Source organism: Guyanagaster necrorhizus (genome assembly GCF_019112545.1).
Source record: "Guyanagaster necrorhizus MCA 3950 unplaced genomic scaffold BT62scaffold_16, whole genome shotgun sequence".
Classification (NCBI taxonomy): domain Eukaryota; kingdom Fungi; phylum Basidiomycota; class Agaricomycetes; order Agaricales; family Physalacriaceae; genus Guyanagaster; species Guyanagaster necrorhizus.
The window spans coordinates 949,778-973,785 of NW_025064895.1; the positions used below are offsets into that span (position 1 = coordinate 949,778).

Sequence of the window (24,008 nt, forward strand, 5' to 3'; positions counted from 1 at the left end):
AACGAAGCATTACGCGAGCGAAGCAACCCCATTTCGCCACCGATGGCTTTTTTAATGAAAAATATCAGTCAGGTAGTAGTGAGCCGGCTCGACCTTTTTTCGGTTGATATTGCGGATTGTCCTGTTGCCCTCTATAGTTGCTCCCTACTACTTTTCTTACTTTCTTCTGCTACCACACGATTAAAATACAACACATTGCCGGCCCGAGCAGAAAAGGTGATGCCAACGCTCACGTGCCAGGACATGTGGCAACCGTTCTCGGCAGAAGGAATCCAATTTGGCTTTTTATCAATTCAACGCCAACGAACCGACCAACCCAGTCAAACTGGATTTTACATTCTTTTTCTTTCCACGGCCTTTCATTACTATATATATATATAAAATTCTAAATGCTTCGACTTGTTCAAGACCACCGCATGCTTCGCGTACGACAAGCCACCGGAGGAACTGGAGCGCAAGGGGGTGCCTCGCAGAGCACAGATACAGGCAGTGGGACTGGTGCTTCGTCTGCCTCAACATCGCAGGCTTTCTCACCGTCGGCCACAGCGTCGAGCTCAGGTACGTACTCAGTGCTCTTCATCGAGCTGTGGACCTTGACCGTGGATCAGGCACTTCGGGGCCTACGACCTCTGCATCGGCCAGTAGCGAGTCCTCGTCTACCCAGACACCGTCGTCGACCTCGTCGCCAACCACGTCTTCTTCGTCTTCATCGTCGTCGGCCACCTCGACAACATCTGTGGAAACGACAACAACGACCGCTACCACGGCAAGCAATACCTCCACCTCCACCTCCACCTCGACCGCTACTACTGCCTCCTCATCTTCTACTTCAAGCTCTGCATCTACCACTCACACCTCAACATCGACTTCTGCCACCAGCGCCGCCACATCGACCAGCGTACGTTGTCCATGATACCGTTCCTGATTTTTTCTCATACCGGCATCTATAGGCCACCTCGTCAGATACCAATGTGGAGACCACATCAGCAGCAGCAGATGAATCGTCTACGGGGAGCTACACGACATACACTTATACCCAGACGAGTTCGTACCGTACTGTGACCCGCGTTGGCACTTCGGAGCTACCAGGCTCGACTGTCAGTGCCGGATCATCAGGGTCGACTTCTAGCTCGCTCAACACCAAGGCCCTCGCTGGAGGGATAGCAGGTGGTCTTATCGGCTTGGCCATTCTAGGATTCGGTATAGCGTTTGTCCTGGTAAGTGTCTTTACTTTTTTTTTTTTTCGTTGCCACTGGCATGCGACCGGTTTCGTTCGACCGAGGTTTCGCCTTTCAGACGGCCGACGGTTTCAGGGCCGAGATGGGTGCCTTTTTTCAGGGATTATTTGATTTTAGTTCGAGGCTCCTGTGTTTGCTGGCGATGGTTGGCGTTTCATCCCCTTCTGATACATGTTGTCTATCATTCTGTTGGGACCTTCGGGTGCTGGAAGCCTTTTGTTGAAATCATTACTGATTGAATCTTCATAACAGCGCCGCAGAGGGAACCGTCGTCGCGCAGATGAATTCGAAGCCTCGCAATTCCGCCGGTCTGCCATGGTGCTAGACGAAGATACCCTCGCTCCTCAGCGATCTGTCGCTACTACACCGCAGATGTATGAACGTGGACACTCTGTCGCACCATCTATCACGAGTACCACCAGTCCTGGAATGGCAGGACAGGGAGCGTATTACGCCGGTCAAGGTGGTGTCGACCAGTACGATTCATACGCTGACCACCCATATGCCACCGGCCCATATACTGCCGCACCTCCTGCCGTTCAAGCACCGCCGCAGCCGACACACGTCCTCCAACCCCGGCCACGATACACATTTGGCGAAGTACCAACTACTTCTGGGCAGCAAGTCACGTCGGATGATGGACACGAGAACACGCAAGGCGCGTACAGCCCGGAGCCTACCCCGCAGGCTTCGTACAACCCGGAGGCGTATGGCGACTACCATGCTTACTCGCCGGAAGGTTCAAGCTACGGCAACACTGCTGGCGCTCATATGCGGACTCGAACGAACGACAACGATGCCTATGGCGGGATTTGAGATTAGGGGAACCTTGTTGTAATGTTTTATCTCTCCCTGTCTCTCTCTAAACAAACAATTCATCTATATATCCAACTTTTATTCCCGGACTCGCCAAATTTTTTTTCATATATTTTTATTTTCAGCAAAAAATCTGATTCCTCTGGCGGGTCCTTGTTGCCTTGACGCCCTTCCCACCGTGTTCTCCCCCATCTCTTCTTCCTTCGTCTATCGCTTACTGTATACCACCCAATGCGAGCGATACCTGTCAGGTACAAGGTTTTTAGACCCTCCCCCCATCCCTCTGCCTTTTTATGTACACCACAGTTTGTGTTATGGGTTTTTTTTGTGGGTGTTCGTATATAGCTTATTACTATCATCAATCGTATTTGTATTATCTTTTGGATAGTTGACACGGTGTTGTACGATGGGTATCTGGTGCCCGGAGATTTTTGAGGTGGTTAGAAGCTGCAGATGTTCTGCTGCGTATGATGATGGTGGTGGGACAGAGAAAGGTGTTGGCATTCCATTGTCCACAAGACAATGTGTCTGTCATCCACCGAAGACAATGGACAATAACCGGCATTACCAATAGACCTTACCTTGTCTGAATGCCACTGGACTCTTGTAGTATATATATCGTGTAGATATCCTCTGCTACCTCAGTCAATTGAGCTATAGGCCCCGGACTGAGCTATACATTTCTAGGAGTTGGTTTCTAAAAGGTTATGGGTTTCTGCTCCATTTGAGCTAAAAGAGACAAATGATGAATCCTCAAATCTACATTTACACTATGTCTTCCCCTGATGCTACCACTGCTGCTGCTGCCCCTGTCCTCTCCCCTTTGCCGATTGGCCTTTCCCTCATCAACATTTGTTCTATGGATTTCCAATGACCGTCTGTCCCCTTGATCACCATTCCTGCCAATACCTTCAGCTCCAATAAACTGGACAAGGAAGTCAACAACTGGCACTTGTGGAGCCAGAACATTCTCAACTGCCTTGCACTCACTGGAGGCATTGATGAACACCTCCTCAGTGCTGCCACATGTCTAGATGCATCAATGGAACTCTATGCTGCTTGAAATTGGAAAAAGAACAACCATGCCACTCTTACATTCATCTCCCAGTATTCTGTTGAATCTGAAAAAAATTATCCTTATCTAGATACACTGCTACTGCAGATGCCTGGAAAGCCCTGAAGACTCATCACAAACAGGAGGGCCCTATTGTCCAGATAAACCTTATTCAGGAAGCTCTGGCTGTTCATTATACTCACACTGAATGAATGGCCATGACTACTGCATGAATTGAGCATCTGAACACATGAATCTGGAACATGGGTGACCTGACTCAAGACCTTTTCCTCTGTATTCTGATGCTAAATGCCCTTTCTGTCAAAATGGCCTCAGCTTGTACTGCAATTGTGCAGCTAATCAATCATTCCACCAAAGTCTCTCCTGTAACCTCTGCTGACATTAAATGAGACCTCACAACACAGCAACAGCTGTTTGATTCCAATGACACTTGGATGAAGGATACAGCTCTGGCTGCTGTAACACATAAGCTGTGCAATTCATCCACATGCACCAATCCAAAATGCCCATCACCTAAGAGTTATACTATTCCCTATTGCATTGTGGAAGGAGAAGGAATGGCTGGAAAAACAGTTGAGGAATCTCAAACTGCACAATGATGGGACCAAGATGGAAAAAGGAATACCCAAGGAAAACATTCAATGCTCTCTGTCTTGAAGGACAGCACTAGAAAGGTCTATGTCTTTGACACAGCTGACAGCTCATTCACTCCATTTCTCAGCTCAAATAATTCTGCAAAATCAGAATTCACTGCCCTAGCCTCCAAGCATGCTACTCCTAAACTTATTGACAGCATACCTAGCATATCTGCTGCTGAAACTGATGAATACAAGGGCTGGATGGCTGTTGCTGAGGAAATTTTGATCTCCATAGATTGAAACAACAACCAACACACTGTAGATGTTGCATCCATCACCACTACACCACTTAATCAATAAAAACAAACTCCTATATCAATGACTGAATTCCTCTACTTTCTTGATGCCAGTGCCACAGTCCACCTTACTCCTGAACATGATGATTTTCTTACTCTGGTGTCAATACCCCCAAAAGTGGTTAAAGGTATTGGCAATTCTTCTATCTATACAATTGATATAGGCACTGTTCATATACTGAGCCTAAATGGGACCTCTCTTATGTTGCAAAATGTTCTATACATCCCTTCTGCTTCTCTCTGTCTCATGTCCATATCATCTCTTATGAGAGACTTCAAATTAATCATACACTTTGATGATGACATCTGTTGGCTCACCTCCAAAGCAACTGATCAGACTGTTGCAAGTGGAAGGCTCAGCCTCAATAGAAGGCTTTACAGTCTTGCAATGGATAAATCATTAGAAGCTGATCACACTCTCCTTACTACCTTGTCCATTTCCAACCTCAAAATCTGGCATAGACAACTTGGCCATGTCAATTACCAGACAGTTGCAAAAATAATCCAATCTCATTCACTCCAAGGTATGCCCATCAACCTCTCTAAGCTGCCACTGGAATATGACTCCTACATCCTGAGTAAACAGACAAGAATGTCAATTCCAAAGACTCAACAGAAAGCATATAGAGCACAACAGAAGCTGGAGATTGTTTGGGTGGACTTGATTGGATCTCAAGCAGTGGTGTTGAAGACAGAAACCCAATATATGATGGACATTGTAGATGACTACTCAAATCATGTGTGTTCAATTTTCTTGCAAAATAAAGACAATTCTTTTTCAGAACTCTAGGCATGGGAATATGCTAGGGAAAATGAGACTGGATTGCATGTTGAGACATATCAGATGAACAATAGATCATTAAAGTCTAAAGAAATGGCAGTATAGCTAAAATCTCACAGAATATGCTACCAATTTACTGCTCTCTATACATCAGCTCACATTGGATATGTTGAATGATGATATTGCACCTTAATGAACAAGGCCTGCACTATGTGACTATATGCTTCCTGCCCAGAGAATCTCTGGGACAAGTTCTACCTTACTGCTGCATATCTTGACAACCTACTACAACCAAGTCACTGAATGGCATAACCTCACATGAGAAATGGTCTGAATGGAAATCAGATATTATCCACCTGCACTAAATAAGCTGCAAGGCATTCATACTGATCCAAAACCAGCACAATCCCAAGATATTTCAGTGATCTGAAGAGTGTGTCCTTATTGGCTATGATCCTCACTCTAAGATATATCAATGCTATCATAGACCCTCTAGAAAAGTCATATCCTCTTGTCATGTCCAGTTCATTGAGAGCAGACAGCTTGCTTGCATCTCCTCTGACCCTCAACATCAGTCCTGCAACAACAGATCCCAATATTCCAGTCACTGAAGTCCTGTTCACTCTCACTACCATAGACAATGATATTCAGCTCACTGCAACACTTGATAATGAGCGGAATGTATCCCTTCATGCACCAAATCCTGCATCAGATCCCAATCCAGATGTGAATGTGTCAATGCTCCAAGAGAATCACAATAAAGATGATGCCCACATCATCTCAAATAGATCATATAATGTCTGAAGTGAAAGATAGCATTCAATGCATTAGAGACCTGCAGAATGAGAGAAGAAGGGCACTCATCAAATTATAAGCCTCATCACAACCACTGATCTATGATCCACAAAGCATTGATAATGCTACACAGTATGAGCTACATGAAACTTGTTAGACCTAACTGATATGTGACCTGAACACATGATAAACTAGTGCTGTATTGTGTTCATACAGTCATGCTAAAGTCCACTTAATGTGTTTGTTATGATTTTCTCTCATTTTCACTTCTTTTCCCTTGATTTATACAGGATTGACCTTTATTTCTGCTTAGTCAGAGTGCCTAGGCCTGGCACTTAGGATCATGGGAAAGCTTAATCATCAGCACTGTCCTGATTCTGGTTGCTGCTGTGAAGCTGTGCAACAGCACAAAGACAGAGAAGCCTCTCTTATCTTTGTGCAGCAGTAACAGCAGTAACAGCACAACAGCAAGACAATACTTTTTGTAGGTATCTTGGTAATGCTGGACAAAATGCCACATAGCACCAGCAAAGACAATTAGGTAGTTATATTCTTGGAACAATAAGGATTTAGTATTTAACTAGTATAGCTCTCACTGTAATACCTCAGCTTCAAGCTAAAGTTTATTCTCCACCATCTTATCTTGAGCAACTTGTAACCATCTTGACTACACAACACTGATCACACATCAGTGGACTCTGATTGTATAACCTGAAGTGCAAGATTCTATCAGTTTATCATGTGTTATTGGTCACATGGAATTTGGGCTTAACAGTGTTCTGATAGGTGAGGTGCTTCAAGGCCAGAGACAAGCTAAGCCAGATAGAAGATAGTGTGAGATAAACTTATAGCTCAAAGCTGAACTACTATAGCAAGAGCTATCCTACTTATATACTGTCCTGCTTGTAGTAAATATAACTATCATCTATTATGTTATTTTATGCTATAATACTGATCCTGCCTGGTCATCAGAGGTAAAACAATAGGGAATTGTCTGTGGGTGAGGTGACCAAGTACAATGACACCTCATCTGTTGTGATTATTTAATTATTCTATGCTCTTTGAGAAAGTGCTTGAGATAAGATAGACACTCTGATAAGATAAGAAAAAGAAAAAGATATAGAGAAAATTGTAACATCACTCTCACCTTAAGACCATCATTCTGATAGATTAATTGATGGAGATTTTATAGTCATAAATGGCATTATCCACATTCAGGTCCCACTCATGGATCCATTGATTGGATTCAGATTTATAGCCCTTCTATTTAATGAGGTAGTAAATCACAGTGCAACTGCCATCTTTACAGGCTCAAACTTTTCAGAGTTTATGATTTAAAATTTGTTTGACTTTATAGTGTTCTTCATCTTCAATAGGATCAGTTCAGGGGGAGGTGGAGCTTTCTAGTTAGGGAAGACAGATGCAATATATAGTGTAAGGAGTGTTTCATTGAAGACTAGATGTATGCACCAGGTGTTAGGCAGCTATAAGTGGTATGCAAAAGTGCCAACTTTTGCAAGGACAGAAAAGGGTCCAGTGCATTTGTCAGTGAGTTTGCATTTCAGGTGAGGGAGATAAAGATTGCTGATGTCAAGCCAGACCTTGTCATTGATGGAGTATTCATGGGCAGGCTGTTGGTGTTTATCATATTGTGCCTTCATAGTAGCAGTAGCCTTCTCAAGAGTAATGTGTGTCTTGGTGTGAATGGCAGACATGAGTTGCATGAAGTCAGAAGATATGGGAGTCATAGTATTGTGTTGGCTAGTGACCATGATGTGGGGATGATGGCCATGATTGACAAAGAAAGAGATCTTGTTGGTTGTGGAATGAATGTGGTTATTATGTTAGAATGTCACCAGGATAAGCCACTTCATCCAATTATCCTGTCTGTGATTGATGAACATCTGGAGGTATTTCTTGATTTTTTGATTGACATACTCAGTTTGTCCATCAGTTTGTGGGTGATAAGTGGTCAATGCATTGCTTTAGATGTTGAGAAGGCAGTAAAGATCATCAAGGAACTTTGAGATGAATTGCAGACCATAGTCCAAGATGATAACTTAGAGCATTCTGTATTTCATATAAACCTCATTGTGTAATATCTTTGCCCATCCCTTGGAAGACAGTTCTGTTGAATATGTGATAGGAATGATCACCTTTGAGAATCAATCAGCAATGACAATAATAGCATCATAGCCATTACAGTCTGGGAGTCTGATAATCATGTCAACCAAAACATGTTTATAGTTCTATGGGAATCTTGTTTGGATGAAGTGAGATGGCTCATGCTTGTATGCTTGACTTGGTTTGTTAGTAAGTTTTGTATCCCTTAACATATTTTTCAATGTTCTGCCCCAGTTTTGGCCACCAGTACTCTCTCAGAACCAACTTCTTTTTTTTTGTGATTCTTGAGTGTCCTGTGGTGATATAGTTATGGGATATGGCAATAATTTCTCAGAGAGTGTGGTCACAAAGAATATAGATTCAATCATTATAGTAAATTAAGTCTGTTGCTTTGGTCATACCTTATTTGTGATTGATGGAGGAGGCAATCTACTGATTCTACAGTTTCATTTGTCATATTGCACTCTTAATTCACTCATAGACTTTTTCTTCCATTGGCATAATCATGGCTCAAAAGTGTTCTGGCTTCAAGAGTGTCATTCCATCATTGTTCTCTTCTTTCTGATCATGGTCAGACCTATGACTCAATAGATCTGTCTTCTTATTTGCTGTTCCCATCTTATAGTGCAGGATGTATTGATATTAGACAAGTTCAGTAACCTAATAGGCTTGTCATCAGTTGAGTTTCTGTGGTGACCAGAAATAGCATAGATTCTGATGATCAGTCTAGACCTTAAAGGTGTAAACAGCACTGATCAGATAATGCCTTCATTTGGTGAGTGCAATATGATGGCTAAGAGCTTCTTGTCATAAATCTTGTAGCTGTGTTTAGTAGTGGTCAGTGCCTTTGAGAGAAATGTGACAGGTTGCCATTTTCCATTCTGCTTCTATGAGAGTACTGCTCCTATTGCTCTCTCATTTGAGTTGGCTTCAACTCAGAATCTCCTCTTCTCTGTTGATACTGCAAGTACCACATCTTCAGCTGATCACCTCTTTAGATCATCAAATGCAGACTGTTGGGCTACTCTCTAGGTCCAGAGGGCATTTCCCATGAGTTGGGTCATAAGATGGATGATCTTGCTGTAGTGTCAGATAAATCAGCAGTAAAAGTTTGTAAAGCTGAGGAAGAATTACAATTTCTTCTTCTTGGTTGGCTTTGGCCATTCTGTTACCTCTGCCATCTTGATGGGGTCTATCTGGATGCTTTCTTTGCTGATGATCACCCTGAGATATCCAGTCTCAAGCACCTCAAACTCACACTTCTCAGCTTTGAAGAACAGCTTATGCTTCCTCATCAGCTCCAGTATCTGACAGACTAGGCATTGGCATTTGTCTCAATCCTTCAACATGATTAAGATGTCATCCATCATCCATTGGAAGGTGGCAGATGAATTGGTTAGTCCAAAGAATATGACTGTGGGCTCAAAGAGTCTGTGGTTAGTTTGGAATGTGGCCTTCCATTCATCTCTCTCTTTAATCTGCATGTTATTGTATCTCCACTGAACATCAAGCTTAGAATAATACTGGATATCACATAGCTTGTCTATCAATTCAGAAATTAGTGGGAGAGGGTAATGGTTCTTGATCATCATTTTGTAGAGTTTCTGGTAATCTTAGACCAGTCAGAGTTTGCCATCCTTTTTTTTGATAAAGAAGAGTGATGCCATGAGGGATTTCAAGAGTCTTATTTGTCTGCTGAATAAGTTTTTCACCAGAAACTTGTCTAGCTTGATCTGTTCTGATGTACTGAGATTATACACTTTGCAATCAAGATTGGTGCTGGTATTGGGGATGAGTTTGATTGCATGATCTCAAGGCTTCAGCTCTGGTAGTTTATTGAAGCTCTCTTTGGCAAACAGGTTATAGAAATCTTATGCTCACTCAGATACTAATTTCTCAAATATCTTAGCCTCCTTCTCATTTACCCTTGCTGCCAGATCATTGGCATGATGCACTGCTCAGACATGGATCACCCAATTCAGGTCTAAAAAGAAGAAATGGACATGTGAAGACATTAGGGTGCAAATTGCTAAGCTGCAGAAGGAAGAAAAACTCAGAAAGGATACAAAGGTGAAGGAGATAAAAGATGGGGCTGACCAGTGAGCAATTCCACTGGAGTGGCCAAAAGACTTAACAGTGTGTTGACAGTAGCCATGGGATAGACTGATAGTACTTCTATAGGAACAACTATATCTAACTTATGCATGCATTTGAATATATCTCAAACCTTGACTATTACACACACACTGAAAGAATTGCCAGTACAAATAACTCAAATGCCTATAGGCTGAACAGAGGAAGAGACCTCCACTAAATAGCTCAAGCTGTTTAATATCAAATGGACTTGGCAGACTATTAAAGATGCCACAATAGAGGAAGCAGCAAAGGTAGTATTCAAAAACTGGGTATATAAGATCTGAGCTGAAGTAATTGACAAAATAGTTAAAGGAATGAAGAAGGCAAAATAGTGCTGAGCCTTAGAATGGCTTGATGAACTCTGAGAACCCAGGAGATATGTCCAATGAACCAAGACTGCAGAATAAGATCTAACCATGAAAGCTCAAATCAAGACCCTCACAAATCAATCCACACATGCAGTAACAGCTCTAATTGACAGTGGTTGTACTGAGAGCTCTATAAACCATACTTTCATCAACAAGCATGGTTTATCAATAAAGGCCACAGTGGCACCTATACCTATATATAACACTGACAGAACAAAGAACCAAGCTGGTTCAATTACAGAATTCATCAAACTGCACTTGACTATTGGTGATTATTCAGAATGCATCAACTTGGCCATCATGGACCTTAGGACCAAGAAGGTGTTCCTGAGCTATGACTGGCTTATTTGGCATAATCCCCTTGTCAATTGGAAGACTGAGTGAATCATATTTGTGCAATGCTATTGTCAGAAAATCCTCTTCAAATTATCTGATGAGAACTCAGAAGATAGGTGAGATGAGGAGATAGAAGATGGTGAAACCATTCTTGCTGTTGACATGCAGCAAGCAATGCACATCCAAGCAATGCATCATGCCAATGACCTAGCTGCCAGAGCCAATGCAGAAAAGGAGAAAAGGACATTTGAAGAAATGATTCCTGAATGGGTCTGAGACTATTAGGATTTATTCAGCAAGAAAAGCTTCAATGAATTACCAGAGCCAAAACTTTGGAATTATGCTATCAAATTAATCCCAAATACAAATGCAAACCTTGACTGCAAAATATATCCTCTTAGCCAGCTGAAGCAATAGGAACTCAATAAGTTTTTAGATAAAAATCTCTTTAATAGGCAAATCTGACTCTCCAAGTCACCTATGGCATCCCCCTTTTTCTTCATCAAAAAGAAGAATGGGAAACTCAGACCAGTTTAGAATTACCAAAAGCTGAATGAGATGATGATTAAAAACTATTATCCTCTTTCACTCATTTCTGAATTTATAAACAAACTACAAGAAGCAAAATATTACACCAAACTGGATATCTAGTGGAAGTATAACAATGTGAGGATCAAAGAGAGTGACAAATGGAAGGTGGCATTCAGGACAAACTGAGGGCTATTTGAGTCCATGATAATGTTCTTTAAACTGATCAATTCACTTGCAATCTTCTAATGGATAATAAACAACATCTTTAAGAATCTCATTGCCATAGAGAAGATGACTATCTATCTTGATGACATTCTTATCATGTCATAAAATCTCAAAGAACATTGACACTTAGTTTGACAAGTATTTGCACTGATAAGGAAACACAAACTTTTCCTCAAGGCTGAGAAGTGCAAGTTCAAAGTCTTGGAGATAGAATACTTAGGGGTGATTATCAGCAAAAGAAGCATCTGAATAGATCCAGTAAAAGTAGCTAGAGTAATGGAATGACTAGTACCAACAAAGAAGAAGGAGCTATAATCTTTCTTAGAATTCACAAACTTTTATTGCTGATTTATCTGAGATTACAGCAAGATCATTTGCTCAATGACTCAATTAACTGACAACATCCCATAGAGTTGGAGACACTTTCAGCAGACCACATTTAATGATCTCAAAAGATGGCTTGCCAAGAACATAATCCTTGCTATACCAATGCAAGAAGAAAGATTCAGAGTAGAGATAGACTCAAGCAAAGGAGCAATCAGAGCAGTACTTTCACAGAAGCAGAAGAGTATATGGTAATCAGTAGTCTTCCTCTCCAAAGCACTCATGGTCATGGAATGCAACTACAAAATCTATGACAAGGAACTTCTTGTGATCATGCTTGCCCTTGCAGAATGGAGACACTATCTGATTAGCATGATGCAGACCTTTGAGATCTGAATGGATCACTAAAATCTTTGATGTTTCCAACTCCCTCAGAAACTCAATTGTTGACAAGCATGATAGGTCATAGAACTTTCTGAGTATGAGTATACTCTCTATCATAAGGCTGAAACTGCAAATAAAAAAGCAGACCTCCTCAGCCAGAGACTAGATTATGATCAGAGGAATGATGATAATGAGAGAGTAACACTATTAAAGCTTGAGCATTTCTGATCAATGATAATGCTGATGGAGGAGGAGATCTATGAGTGGATCAAGAGTGCAACCTAGAACAACAGCAAGTGGAACCAGCACATTGCTCTATTGCTAAATTACAAATATAGAATGATAAAGAAAGATAAAATGATCTGATATGATAGATGGATCTACATTTTAAGAGACCAACAACTTCATGGTGAAATCATTTCCACATGTCATGATCATGTGATAGCAGGCCATCTGAGAATTGCTAAAATCAAGGAGTTAGCATTTTGAGAGTATTGATGGCCAAAAATAGACCAAGATACCAAGTGCTATATGAAAGAGTATAAAATGTGCCAACAAAGGAGGTCAACAATTCAATCACATGCTGCCTCCCTTCACCTCAATAAAGTACTGCAATTGCCATAAATACATATCTCAGTTGATATAATCACTGAACCATCAGATTACAATAGCTATGATGCAATCATAGTCATTGTTGACCAGTTCTCTAAGACAATCATTCTGATTGCATGCTCAATAGAGTTAACCTTAGAAGAATAGGCCAAAATCCTCTGCAATGAAGTCTACACTAAATATAGTATGCCTCAGATTGTAATTTCAGATCAAGGACCACAGTTTGTCTCAAAATTTCTTGATGACTTGTACCAACTTTTAAACATTTGCCAAAATGCCTCTATAGCCTATCACCCCCAGACTGATGGACAAGTGGAATGTATCAATCAAAAAATTGAAAAGTATCTCTGACTTTTTATTAACTTTTGACAAGATGATTGAGTCAAATAGTTGGTTCTTGCTGCCTTTCAGCATAATAATTATATCCACTCCACTACAGGAAAAACCCTCTTCTTTATCAACCATAGCCAACATCCTAACATCTCTCATACTAAACACACCCATATGACAACTCCCACATCTTCTGATTTTGCACATATGATGTCCAAAATTTATAAAGAGATCTAGGTTGCTCTTGAGAAGGTAGCATCCTTAATGAAAAAATAATATGATAAACATCATGCCTCCACACACACTTATAACATCACTGACAAGATTTAGTTAGATATGACCAATCTTTATCTACCTTGCTCCAAACAGAAACTTGCTGATAAATACATGGGCCTCTTTCTTATTATCACCAAAGTTAGCACTTTTATATACAAGCTCCATCTCTTTACCACTTGGAAAATTCATGATGTTTTTAATAAAATCCTTCTGACACTCTATGTGGCACTGGCATTCTCTAACCAGGAGCAGCCTCTACTGCCTGCACCAGATCTAATCGATGATAAGGAACACTATGAAATCAACCAAGTTTTGAATCATCACCTTCAAAAAATCCATACATGAGATGGCAGCTCCACAACCACTGTTGACTATCTTGTCAGTTGGAAGGGATATAGTCCCAAATCTAACCAGTGGATCAACAAAAAATGCATGAACATGGCTGATGTTATATGAGATTATAAACTATCTCTAAATTAAGCTATCAGGATGATAGTCTTAAGAAGGAGATAATATTATGATTTTTTCTTTATTTCTTCTTTATTCCTTTGAATAACCCCTATTTATGCTTAGTAAGAGTGCTTAGACCAGTGCTTAAGACTGTTAGACCCAAGCATCATGTGAACAGAAACATGTGATAAACAGAAGCTGTCTTGCACTTCAGGCAGTTGTCTGAGTTCACTAATGCACTTCTGAATCAGTATGTCACAAGACCAAGAAGAATTGGCTCAAGAGTAGAATGGTGTGAATAAACTTTAGCTTGAAGCTAGGGATTACCAGCAAGAGCAAACAGTCTTAAATACTGTACAGGGTCAGCTATTAATACTATAACTAATTGTGCATTTCTTGGTCCATTGTGCCTATTGTCCTAGGGTGTTGCTATCCTATATAAAAGGCTGGTTGTGCATCATCAGGCAATGCTGTTGCATTGAAAGACAATGACTGACTTGGCTAGTTGTGCTGACTAAGCCTCATCTCACAGTCCTAAGTGCTTGAGTTAGGTGCTTTGACTAAGCATAAATAGGGGTTAATCTGGGAAAAGAATGGAAAAATTGTAATATTACCCCCCCTTTAAGACCATCATCCTGATGGCTTAATTAAGAGATAGTTTATATTCATGTATAGTGTCATCAGCATTCATCTGCTTTTCATTGATCTATTGATTGGTCTCTGGTCTATACTCCTTCCAGCTGATGAGATAGTCAATAGTCATTGTTGAGCCACTCTCTTTTGCACAGACTTTGCACAATTTATGGTTCAATATCTGATCAACTTCATAGTGCTTCTCATTGTCAATAAGATCTAGAGGTGGAGGTGGAGGTCGGTGTTGATTAGGGAATGCAGGTGCAATGTATGGGGTCAATAATGTCTTATTGAAGATATCATGTATTTTCCACATTGGTGGGAGTTGCAGTTTATATGCACTTTTGCCAATCTTGGAAATGATCAGGAAAGGACTGGTGCATTTGTTGGCAAGTTTGCATTTGGATGTGAAAGATGCAGATTAGTCATATTGAGCCAGACCTTGTCATTAGTTGAGTATATGTGTGCAGCATGGTGGTGCTTGTTGTATTGCCATATCATTGCGATGACAGCTCATTTGAGTGCCACTTTAGTTTCCAAGTGAATTTTTGCTATGGTGATAGTGAAGTCAGTCAATGAGGGAGTTATAGTGCGATGTCATTCAGTTTGGGTGACGTTTGGGTGTCAGCCATAGTTCACAAAGAACAGAGTTTTTCCTATTGCTGAGTGAACTTGGTTGTTATGTTAGAATGCAGCAAGAGCCAGCCATTCCACCTAATCATCCTGTCAGTAATTTATAAAAAGCTGGAGATACTTTTCCACTTCTTGGTTTGCATGTTCCATCTGACCATCAGTTTATGGATGGTAAGTGGTGAAGGCATTTCATTTGATGTTCAGCAGGTGGTAGAGGTTGTTGAGGAATTTTGAGATGAATTGAGGTCCCCTATCAGAAATGACCACTTGTGGCATGCCATATTTGATATATATCTCATCCTGTAAGATCTTTACTCATTCTTCAGAGGTTAATTCTGTTGAGCAGGCAATAGAGATGATTGCATTATAGCTATTACATTCTGGGAGTCTAGTAATCATATTGATGGAGATATGGGTCCATGGTGATGACAGGACCTCATTCAGATGTAGTGGTGCTGCTTGGGTTTGCATTAATGACTTGTCTCTCTAGCAAATTTCACATGCCTTGATATATCTAGTGATGTCATTGCCTATCTTAGGCCACCAGTACTCTTGCAGCACTAATTCTTTGGTTTTGATGATGCTGAGATGGCCAGTGGTTGCATAGTCATAGTGAATGGTGATGATTTTGCCACATAGATTTTGGTCATGAGGAATATAAATCTGTCTATCATAGCAGATGAGCTCCCCTTCTTTTGTCATTCCTTGTTTATGATTGAGAGATGGGGCCACTTGTTGATCCTATTTGTGACTGTTGTGGGTTGCACTTTTAATGCACTCATGGATTTCTTCTTCAGTTGGCATTATCATAGCTCTAAAATGTTCAGATCATAGTAATGTGACTCTCTCATTATCAGTTCCTCTCTGATCATGATTGGCCTTTTGGCTAAGAAGATTGGCTTTTTTATTTGCTATCCCTGCTTTGTGATACAGAGTGTATTGGTATTGGCTGAGTTCAGTAACCCATCTGGCTTGATGATGATTGAGTTTCTGGGGCTGTCAGAAATAATGAAGATTTTGATAGTCTGTCCAAATTTCAAAGACTTCTGCAGCCCCAATCAGATAATATCACTATTCCTCTAAGATAAGCATGATGGCAAGCAGCTCCTTATCATAGATTTTATAGTTCTGTTTGATAATGATAAGTGCTTTGGAGAGGAATGCGACTGGGTGCCACCTTCTATCCTGTTCTTGGGAAAGTATGACCCTAATTGCTCCTTTGCTAGAGTCAGCTTCAACTTGGAACCTCCCTTCTTGAGTTGGGATGGCAAGCACAATGTCTTTGGCCAACCATTGTTTGAGGTCATCAAAGGCAGCCCATTGAGAAGGTCTCCAGGTCCAGGGGGCATTGCCAGTTAACTGCATCATTGGCCAGATGATCTTGCTGTAATCTCAGATGAAACATCAGTAGAAGTTTGTAAATCCAAGAAATGATTGTAGTTCTTTCTTCCTGGTTGGCTCTGGCCATTTTGTCACCCCCACCATCTTGATCAGATCCATATGAATGCTTTCTTCACTTATGATGACCCCAAGATACTCAGTTTTGAGTACTTCAAACTTGCACTTCTCTGCTTTGAGGAATAATTTGTGTTTCCTCATAAGGGCTAGAACCTGTCATACTAGCTTCCTGTGCTCCTCCTTTGTCTTGGACATGATTAGGATGTCATTGAGATAAATGGTAACTTTTCCAGTGGTGATGAGGTCCTTGAAAATGTCATTCATTATCCATTGGAAAGTGGCTGGGGAATTGGTTAAGCTGAAGAACATAACTGTTGGCTTGAACAGCCTCTGATTTGTCCTGAAGGCAGCCTTCCATTCATCCCCTTCTTTGATTCAGACACTGTTGTAATCTCATTGGACATCAAGTTTGGTGTAATATTTAACACCTCAGAGTTTATCCATGAGTTCTAAGATCAAGAGAAGGAGGTAATAGTTTTTGATTGTCATTTTGTTAAGCTTTTAATAGTCTTAGACTAGTCAAAGCTTGCCATCCTTCTTTTTGATGAAGAAGAACAGAGAAGCCATCAGAGATTTTGATGGCCAGATTCATCTGCTGGACAAGTTTTCCTCCAGGAACTTGTTGAGTTTCTGTTGTTCATTATTGCTGAGAGGATAGGTTTTACAATCTAAGTTGGCATTTGCATTTGGGATCAGCTTGATTGCATGATCTCATGGCTTTGGCTCTGGCAACTCATCAAAGCTTTCCTTCTTGAACAGGTCCCTGAAGTCTCAGGCCCATTCAGGCACCATCTCCTCAAAGGTTTTCTCCTCCCTACATTCATTGGCCTTGGCAGTCAGATTGTTGGTATAATAGACCATCTGCATGTGCATCTTCTGTTGGAGGTTAATGGCCAAGATGGTTTCTTCATCCTCCATTTCTTCATCCCATTGGTCTTCCAGATCTTTGTCTGGCAATTCAAATGGGATCTTTCAGCAGTGGCATCTGGCAAATGTGATTCTCTCAGTTTTCCAATTAATTAATGGGTTGTGATGTATTAGCCAGTCATAACTGAGGAAGACTTTCTTGGTTCCAAGGTCTGTCACAGCTAAGTCAATTCACTCAGAATGATCTCTGATCAGGAGTCTCAATTCAACAAATTCAGTAATTGAGCCAGCCTGATTCTTGGTCCTGTCAGCATTGTAAACTGGAATTAGTGCCACCATAGCTCAGGTTGGAAGTTTGTGTCTGTTGATGAAGGCTTGATTAATTAAACTCCTAGTGCAGCTACTGTCGATCAGAGCAGTTACAGTATAGGTTGTTCAGAATGTAAGCATTTCAATCTGGGCTTTGGCAAGTAGGTCTCACCCAGGTGTCTTGGATTGTTGGATGAATTTTTATAGTCTGTAGAGTTCATTGAGCTATTCCAAGGCTTAGCATCATTTGGCTTCTTTTATTCCCCTGACCACTTTGCTCATGACTTCTTCAACCTGTGTTTTGTGAACCCAATTGTTAAGTATGGCTTTTGCTGCTCCTTCATTCCAGGTATCTCTGATGGCCCTCCAGGTCCATTTGGTATCAAATGGTTTGAGCCAGGTTGTGGGGCTCTCTGCCTCTGTTTGGCCCATAAGCACTTGAGTCTTTGTTTGCAATTCATTGGTATGCAAAATAGAAGTCTGAGGTATATTTGAATGCATGATAGAGATAGGCATAGGAGTAACTACAGGAATATTATCAGTCTGACTAGCAGCTGGGAATTACACACCACAAAGTTTCATAGCCAGCCTGGTGGAATTGCTCACTGGCTGGCTGCATCTTTTACTTCCTCCACCTTGGTTTCCTCACTAAGCACTTCTTCTTTCTTTTGTAAGTCAGCAATCTGTGCCTGGATGTCTTCTCATGTTTTCTTCTTCCTTAGGCAATTTTTTACTATGTGGCCTTTTTGATCACAATTGAAGCATTTGCCTTCCTTCTTTATTCAGTCTATATCCATAGGTTTTCCCACTCCTGTGTACATGGTTCCAGTCTCAGTCTTCTGTGTGCCATAGATGGAGGCCATTGAGGATTCCAATGATTTTCTGGCAGTTGTCTCTGATGACTTGTTTGGAGTTGGTGGTGTTGACTTCTTTGTGTAATCTTGCAGCATTGTTAATTCTGCTTTCTGCCTTTGTTGCTTCTTGTATATCTCAATGATTTGTTCCTTCCATTTATCATAGCCATTCAGCATTAGAGCTCTGATGCCGATTGCTGAGATTATCATGATATAGAGAGGAGATCTCTCTCTTGAGGGTCTTGACCATTCTTCCATCATTTGTGATATCATCCCAAATACTGACAAGCTTAGCTAATCACTCTAACTCATCAAAGTAGTCTATAGCTGCCTTGTTGGCCATCTTGTACTCCTTAATTTTCTGTTTGTGTACTTTCTGTATGGCAGGATCAATGAATTTGTCATAGAGCATTTGTTTAAAGATAGGCCATGAGAGGTATCAATAGTGCTCCTGAGTTGACAATTGGAAGTTCAGGGAAATGAGAATCCACCACATTTTGGCCTTCTCTTTGAGATAGGAGATGGCAAAGATGACTTTGTTCATGTCTGTACTGAGGTATCCAATGTATACCTTGAAGTATTGTTCACAATCGACCAGGAATCAGTCAATGTTGTCAGAGGCCCCTTTAAAGAGGTGGGGCTTCTGTAACAAGTCAGGACAGCATTAGAGAATGGCAGCATCATGAGGTAACATGTCTATTAGGTTGGGCTAGTTGGAAAATGGAGAGTGCTGCTATTCAGCTGGCAGTCCAGAGAATGAGTGGAGTGAGTTGTTGTCTGCAACTGGACTCCCATGTGAGGGCTCTTCTTTTCGAACTATAACTCTATCTCATATGATGAATCCAAGCTGTACTGCTTCTGGGTTGTCCCTGACTGATTCCTTCCTGGTGCCACTCCTGCTTGCTTGGTCAGAGGGGGGCTGGACCTCTAGGATGCAGCTTTCTTTGCTGGTCCAAGAGTTTTGGTAGGAGGCTGGCATCTCCTTAGGCTGTGGTCAGGTTTGTAAGAACCATATTGCTGTTGATTAGGATGATAGGGTGGAGTACAAAAATATACTCCAGATAGAGGGTGCCATATATATAGCTCACTTTGGGGTAATGGGTGGTGATCATGGCATTGGTTGTATTGGCTTCAGCATCTGGTATGCCAGTGGCTGACAAATCTGGTCTTCTGGGTGTTTCTTGTTATTGTTAAGCCCAAATTTCATGTGACTATCAACATATGATAAACTGTTCAGAACCTTGCACTTCAGATTATACTGACAGAGTTCACTGATGTGTCAATAGAGTTGTGTAGTCAAGATGTTGCAAGTAGCTCAAGATAAAATAGTGGAGAATAAACTTTAGCTTAACACTGGAGCTACTACAGTGAAAACTGCACTACTTAAATACTGTTCTGTTATCTAGCTATAAATAAATATTCACAAAAGATATTGTCTGTCATAGAGCTGTTACCCCTGCTGTTATCAGGCTCTTCACAAAAGCTGTTGTCTTGCTGTTATACTGTTACTGCTGTGCTGCAGTTTGAAGACAAAAGAAGCATTATCTCTCTCTTCACAGCACACAGCAGTGCAATAAGACTATGACTGACTGGGTTGCTGACAAAGCCTTCCCATGGTCCTAAGTGCTGGCCTAAGTGTCCTGACTAAGTGAAGATAGGGGTCATTTCCAAGAGAAAAGAAAAGAAAATAGGAAAAATCATAATATTACCCTCTTCTTAAGACCATCATCCTGATGGTATAATTAGGGATAAGTCTGCCAGTCCTCATATGATTGCCATGCCATTTCTGGCTCATCTGTCACAGCATCAGTATCTCCATCCTCTATAACCTGCATTGTATTGGCAGATATTGATGAAAGCTTCTCTTTAGCATAGACATTGCTCTTCACTGTATGTCCTCTGTTGACCTTAGATGGACATATTTGCTCAGGGATAATGTTGAACATGACCTCCTCTATGTCCACTTTGTTGATCTGTTGTTCATAGTTATGGATTGCCTCTTCTGCATTCATGTGTTTTTCATTAACCTATTAGTTTGATTCAGGGCCATAGTCTTTTCAGCTGACAAGATAGTCAACCATCATTATTATCCCACTGCAGCATGCTCTAACTTTTTATAATTTATGGTTTAGCACTTTGTCAATTTTATAATGTTTCTCATCATCGATAAGCTCTGGTGGTGGTGAAGGTGGTTGTTCCTGGTTTGGAAAGGCTGGTGCCATGTATGGTGTTAATAATGTTTTATTAAAAACATTATGAACCTTTCAAGTTGTTGGTAATTGCAGTTTGTATGTAGAGTTGCTAATCTTGGCAACAACTTTGAATAGGCCTGTTTGCTTGTCTGCCAACTTCTGTTTTGAATGTGGAAGATGTAGGTTTATTGTATCCAGCCAAACCTTATCATTGACTGAATATTCATAGGCTAGTCTGTGGTGTTTGTCATACTGTTTCTTCATAGTTGAAGCAGCCTTTTCAAGAGTGATCTTCATTTCTTCATGGATTTTTGCCATTGTGATTGCAAAATCCAATGATGCTGGTGTTGTTGTGTGTATCTGTCTACTTTGTGCAACTGGTGGGTTTCATTCATAGTTGACAAAGAAAGAGATCTTTCTGGTTGCTGAGTGAATCCTATTATTGTGTTAAAAAGTGGCTAGTGAAAGCCATTCTGTCTAATCATCTTGATGACAGTTGATAAAAAGTCAGAGGTACTTTTCAACTTCCTGATTGACTCATTCTGTCTGTCCATCTGTTTGAGGGTAGTATGCTGTCAAGGCATTTTGTTTGATATTGAGGAGTTGGTACAGATCATCCAGAAATTTAGACATGAATTGTGGTCCTCTGTCTAAAATCACTACTTGAGGCATGCTGTACTTTGCATAAACCTCATCTTGTAGGATTTTTGCCCATTCTTCTGATGTCAATTCTGTTGAGCAGGTGATCAGAATGATCATCTTCAAGAAACGATCAACTATAATGATGATTGTGTCATAGCCATCACTTTTGGGAAGGCCTATTATCATATCCACTGAAATATGGGTCTATGGTGATGAAGAGATCTTATTTGAGTGGAGTGGTGCCACTCAGGGTTGAGTCAAGGCTTTGTCTCATTGACAAACCTTATAAGCTTTGATATATCAGATGATATCATGGTCTATTTTAGGCCACCAATATTCTCATAGTATTAGCTCCTTCATTTTAGCGATCTCTAAGTGTCCAGCTGTTGCATGATCATGACATATAGTGATGATTTCACCATGAAGTCTCTGATCCCTTAGGATATAGATCTGCCTATTATATCAGATCAATCTCCCTTCTTTCTTCAGTCCCTACTCATGATTGAGTGATGGGGCAATTCTTTGATCTCACTTGTGGAGATCCCAGATGGTGCTCTTGATGCATTCATGCATCTCTTCTTCCATGGGCATAATCATGGCACAAAAGTGTTCTGGTCATAGTAATATGACCTCCTTGATGTTATCTCCTCCTTGATCATGATCTGCCCTGTGGCTGAGGAAATTGGCCTTCTTGTTTGCTGCACCAGCCTTATAGTATAGCATGTATTCATACTGTGATAATTCTGTAACTCATCAGGCTTGTTGGCAATTGAGTTTCTGTGAGTGTCAGAAGTATTGCAGGTTCTGATGATCTGTTTAGATCTCAAAAGTCTAGACTGCTCCAATGAGATAATGCCATCATTCAGCAAGGGCAAGTATTATGGTGAGGAGTTTCTTATTGTAGATCTTGTAGTTGCATTCAGTAATAGTGAGTGCCTTTGACATAAAAGTGACTGGTTGCCATTTGCCATCCTGTTCTTGTGAAAGTATGGCTCCAATAGCATCTTTACTGGAGTCTGCTTCCACCTGGAATTTTTTATCCTGGCTTGGTATGGTCAGAATGACATCTTCAGCCAATCAGCATTTAAGATCATTAAATGCCATCTGTTGGGAAATTCCCCAGGTCCATGGGGAATTTCTGGTCAATTGCATCATAGGTCAGACAATTTTGCTATAGTCTCAGATGAACCATCAGTAGAAGTTGGTGAATCCAAGAAATGATTGCAGTTTCTTCTTCTTTGTCAGCTCTGACCACTCAGTTATTCCTGCCATCTTGACAGGGTCCATCCTGATGCTTCCTTCACTGATAATGACTCTGAGGTATTCAGTTTCCAATACCTTGAATTCATATTTCTCAGCCTTGAGGAAGAGTTGATGCTTCCTCATTAGAGCTAGTACCTGGCATACTAGCCATTGATACTCCTCTTCGGTTTTGGACATAATGAGAATGTCATCCAGATAGATTGTGACTTTTCCAGTGGCAATGAGATCCTTGAAGATATCATTCATCATCCATTGGAATGTGGTGGGCAAATTTGTGAGTCCAAAGAACATAACTGTTGGTTCAAACAAATCATGGTTTGTTTGAAAAGCAGCCTTCCATTTGTCACCTCTTTTGATGCATATATTATTGTACCCCCACTGAATGTCCAGTTTGGTGTAGTACTTGGTGTCTTAGAGTTTGTCCATTAACTCTGAGATTAAAGGAAGCAGATAACAATTCTTGATCATCATCTCATTGAGCTTCTGATAATCTTGTACTGGTCAGAGTTTGCCATCCTTCTTTTTGACAAAGAAGAAGAGAGATGCCATCAGTGATTTTGATAGTTAAATCCTTCTACTGGACAAGTTCTCCTTGAGGAACTCATCCAACTCCTGCTGTTTATTGTTGCCAAGTGGGTAGCACTTGCAATCCAGATTAGCATTTGCATTGGGAATCAATTCTATGGCATAGTCCCAGGGCTTTGATTTGGGTAATTCATCGAAACTTTCTTTTTCAAATAAGTCTCAATAGTTCTGTGCTCATTCAGGTACCATCTCTTCAAATGTCTTTTCCTCTTTCTCTGTATTGGCCTTCACTATCAGGTTATTGGTGTGGTGTATGGCATGAATGTTGATGGCCCTTTGCAGGTCTATGGCAAGGATTGTTTCCCCATCTTCTATTTCTTGGTCTCATTAGTCTTTGGGATCTGCATCTGATAATGTGAATGGAATCTTCCAGCATTGACATCATGTGAATGTAATATGTCCAGTTTTCCAGTTGATTAGCAGATTATATTGAATCAGCCAGTCATGACCAAGGAAGATTTTCTTGGTTTCTAGGTCAGTTACTGCCAAATTGATTCATTCAGAATGATCTCCAATGCTGAGTCTAAGTTTGACATATTCAGTGATTGAACCAGCTTGGTTCTTTGTTCTGTCTGCATTATAGATGAGAATCAGAGCTGCAGTTGCCCAAGTAGGAAGACTGTGCTTGTTGACAAAAGCACAGTTGATGGAGCTCCCAGTGCACCCACTATCGATTAGTATCAGGACTGTGTGGGTACTTCAAAATGTAAGTGTCTTGATTTGGATCTTGATCACTAGGTCTTGGCCTGAAGTCTTAGCCTGTCAGATGAACTTTCATGATCTGTGTAATTCATCGAGCCATTCCAAAGCTCAACACCATTCAGCCTCTCATATTCC

General features: G+C 40.9%; 2 protein-coding genes across 2 annotated transcripts; both read left to right on the forward strand.

Annotated features, from left to right (window-relative positions):
• Positions 1-248: 248 nt before the first annotated feature.
• Positions 249-1,338, forward strand: BT62DRAFT_211689 (uncharacterized protein). Its single transcript, XM_043180070.1, has 2 exons — positions 249-898; positions 951-1,338. Exons 1-2 carry the CDS (start codon positions 390-392, stop codon positions 1,060-1,062), a joined length of 621 nt encoding a protein of 206 aa, XP_043038631.1. The 5' UTR covers positions 249-389; the 3' UTR covers positions 1,063-1,338.
• Positions 1,339-4,451: 3,113 nt separating this feature from the next.
• On the forward strand, positions 4,452-4,853 carry BT62DRAFT_898219 (uncharacterized protein; the record flags this gene model as incomplete). Its single annotated transcript, XM_043183329.1, has 1 exon — positions 4,452-4,853. The coding sequence occupies one exon, from the start codon at positions 4,452-4,454 to the stop codon at positions 4,851-4,853; it is 402 nt and encodes a 133-aa protein (XP_043038632.1).
• Between the last annotated feature and the right edge of the window lie 19,155 nt (positions 4,854-24,008).